Genomic DNA, 2,905 nt, shown 5'->3' on the forward strand with positions numbered 1-2,905 from the left:
ATATTTAAAAAATACCCAAATCTTTCATATAACATCAAAAATACCAATATTTTAACCATCAAAAAAATAAAAAAGGTTTGTAATGCAAAAATCTAAAATTTAGTTGTTATAATGTAAATACATAAAATTTGCGCATCTCTTAATAAAAATAATAAAACATGCATTTATTTCATCTTAGAACTATAAATTATATAAGAACTATTAACATTTGAACAATATAATAAGACTTATAAGAGAGAAATGAGGTAACTCAAGATCAAATAACTTGAAAAAGCAACTACTTTATAAGTCCCATAGAAGCCCATAAAAGCAACAAGATGATTTTTAGCAGAGAAAATATTCATTTCAAATAACAAAGCCATCAAGGGAAGATCATAGCATTCACTCATTAGCAGCACCAAACATCAAACAAACAAACAAACAAAAACTTCAGTTCAGATTTTAAGCAAACTCCTCACAAATTCTCCATAAAGTAAATACAGTTTGTCAATCAGATTATTAATGTTTTGATGAGATGAGATGAGATGAGATGAGGTTGAAACCATCAGAACTCCCTATCTGGAAGGAGAATGGGAGCGATGAGAGACCAGATGAAGAGTGCAGCTGTAGCCCAACCTGTCACGATCCTCACCCACACCGATGGCCATCCGACATCGATCAGCTTCCCGGTCTCGCCGACGGAACTCGACCAACCGGTGAGGAGCATTGCAGAGTACATGCTCGCCAAAGAGAAGATTAGATGGAAAAATGAATACGAGTACGAGACCGGAACCGACTCTTCTTTCTTCCCATCCTGTTCCTCTATCTTGTCGAAGGAGAGTAGCGGCTTATCAGAACCTATAAATGAAGAGAGATTAGAAAATGTTTAGCGATTGTTGCTTTAGGAAAAAAATGATAAAAGAAAGATTTACATGCATACACTCAATTCTAATGTATTTACATTTCTATCACCTAAACTTTAATATTTACACACATGTCACCTTACGTATGAAAAGATGTATTTAACTTTTTCAATGTTAAAATTGTGGTATTTTTATGTGGTGAATGATTTGGATGGTATAAATATAAAAAGTAAAGTTTAGTTGTTAGATATGTAAACATACATGAATTGGGTGCTACGTATGTAAATGCCCCTTGAAAAAATCAAATTAGTCAGTCTCACCGGCACGAGGAGAAGCCGGAGGGGAGAGAAGAGTGGTAGAAGAACCGGCACGGACAGCAGAGTACACGACGGAGAGGACGGTGGTGAGCAAGCCAATGGCAAGGCTTCCTGTAGAGACAGCTTTTGAGTGATTGTGAAGATTATTACACTCATAATCCCGTGGCTCACTCGAGAGTCCGTTGTAGCAAAGGTAGGTGCAGTAAAGCGAGATTACTGAAGCAGGAAGTAGGCTACCGTTAACCTGCAAAAATAAGAATAATAAATAGTTTCAAGTATAATCATTTCTCAATCTCTTAATTTATCCTTAATTTTGTTAAAAATCTTTCAATTTTCCCATACTGGATTTGGTTGTATAAAAATCTTTGGGGCATTCACTGACATAGAACACAATTCTTATGTATGTACACATCTAACACCTAAACTCTCCTATTTACAAACATTCACTCCAACCTTTAATATCACATCAAAATATCACTACTATTAACTTTTGAAAGTGAAGTATATATCTTCATGCATAAGTTTATGTCACCAAAGTGTTATAAATGTAAATATCAAATTTTATGTGCTAGATATGTAAAAATACAAATGCATTGTGTGGTATGCATGCCATCTCCCAAAACTCTTTTATTATCCAAGACTTATGCATAACATGAAAAAGACCCAAAGTACTTTGTTATTTAAACAAAATGAGATTTACATACATATCACATAACACTTATGCATTTTCATATCTAAAACTTAAATTTTGATAACTTGCATAATATTTTAGTATCTTAAACACACCAAAACCAAAACATATGCATGGAATAATAGACTTTACTTTAAAAAATAATACTAGTGGTAATTTTCATGAGTGTTAAAGATTCAAGTGCTATGGAGGTAAATATAAAAAATTAGCTCTCACATAAATACATAAAAATTAGATGTCACATATGACTAGTGTGGCATTTATACAAATTTCCCAAACTCTTTTACCATTTAAGACTTAAATGCATAACATATAATAGACCCAAAATACTTTGTAATACAAACTAAGTGAGATTTACATGCATACCACAAAACTCTTAATGTATTTTCATATCTAAAACATGAACTTTGAGATTTAGTTTCCCATTTTAGCAGCAGAATCACATTAAAACAAATGAAAGAAATAATATGCTCTACTTTAAACATTATATAATTGGTATTTTTGATGCGTTGTTAAAGATTCAAGCTGTTAAGCTGGAACCCGATTAATCTCGTTCCTGCCTCCCGATCTCCCGCTCCCGAGCCCGATCGCAAAAGATGTCTCCCGCCTGGCGTCGTTCGAGACAGAGGAACTGTTCCCAACTCTACCGTTTCACGAATCGTCACGCCTACCTGTTCACGATAAGAGGTATCACAGGGCTCTCATTCATAGTAGTCACAACCTTTCTTTGTTCTTCTCGGATTTTCACGAGGCAGTGGAAGGGATTCCACGGAAGAGAGTGGAAGAGAAGTGCAAGCAGTAATTCCTTACGATAGAAGGAAGAAGAAAAAAAAAAGAAAATTGTTCTCCCTTAACTTCTTCTTGATGACTTGTGACAGAAGAGAAATTGGATTTATTTCTCTTATAAGTTTATCTTCTTCGGTGTATCTCGGTGTAAAGTTTCTTCGGTGTATCTCGGTGTAGAGAAAGAAGAACAGAAAGAGAAGAAGAGAGCAATAAAGTGAGAGATTCCTTTTGTAAGTCAAAACGATCGACTGGTGTAAATTTTTCAAGTA

The 2,905-nt window shown here is 34.4% G+C and overlaps 1 protein-coding gene across 1 annotated transcript; it reads right to left on the reverse strand.

Moving 5' to 3' along the window:
• Nucleotides 1–321: 321 nt before the first annotated feature.
• Nucleotides 322–1,409, reverse strand: LOC110027733 (probable serine incorporator; the record flags this gene model as incomplete). Its single annotated transcript, XM_020729273.1, has 2 exons — nucleotides 322–837; nucleotides 1,163–1,409. Coding segments are annotated over 2 exons (540 nt in total), but the record flags the coding sequence as incomplete, so codon positions are not given.
• Nucleotides 1,410–2,905: the final 1,496 nt, after the last annotated feature.

This window comes from Phalaenopsis equestris, unplaced genomic scaffold (genome assembly GCF_001263595.1).
Source record: "Phalaenopsis equestris unplaced genomic scaffold, ASM126359v1 Scaffold000438, whole genome shotgun sequence".
In the NCBI taxonomy this organism is placed as follows: domain Eukaryota; kingdom Viridiplantae; phylum Streptophyta; class Magnoliopsida; order Asparagales; family Orchidaceae; genus Phalaenopsis; species Phalaenopsis equestris.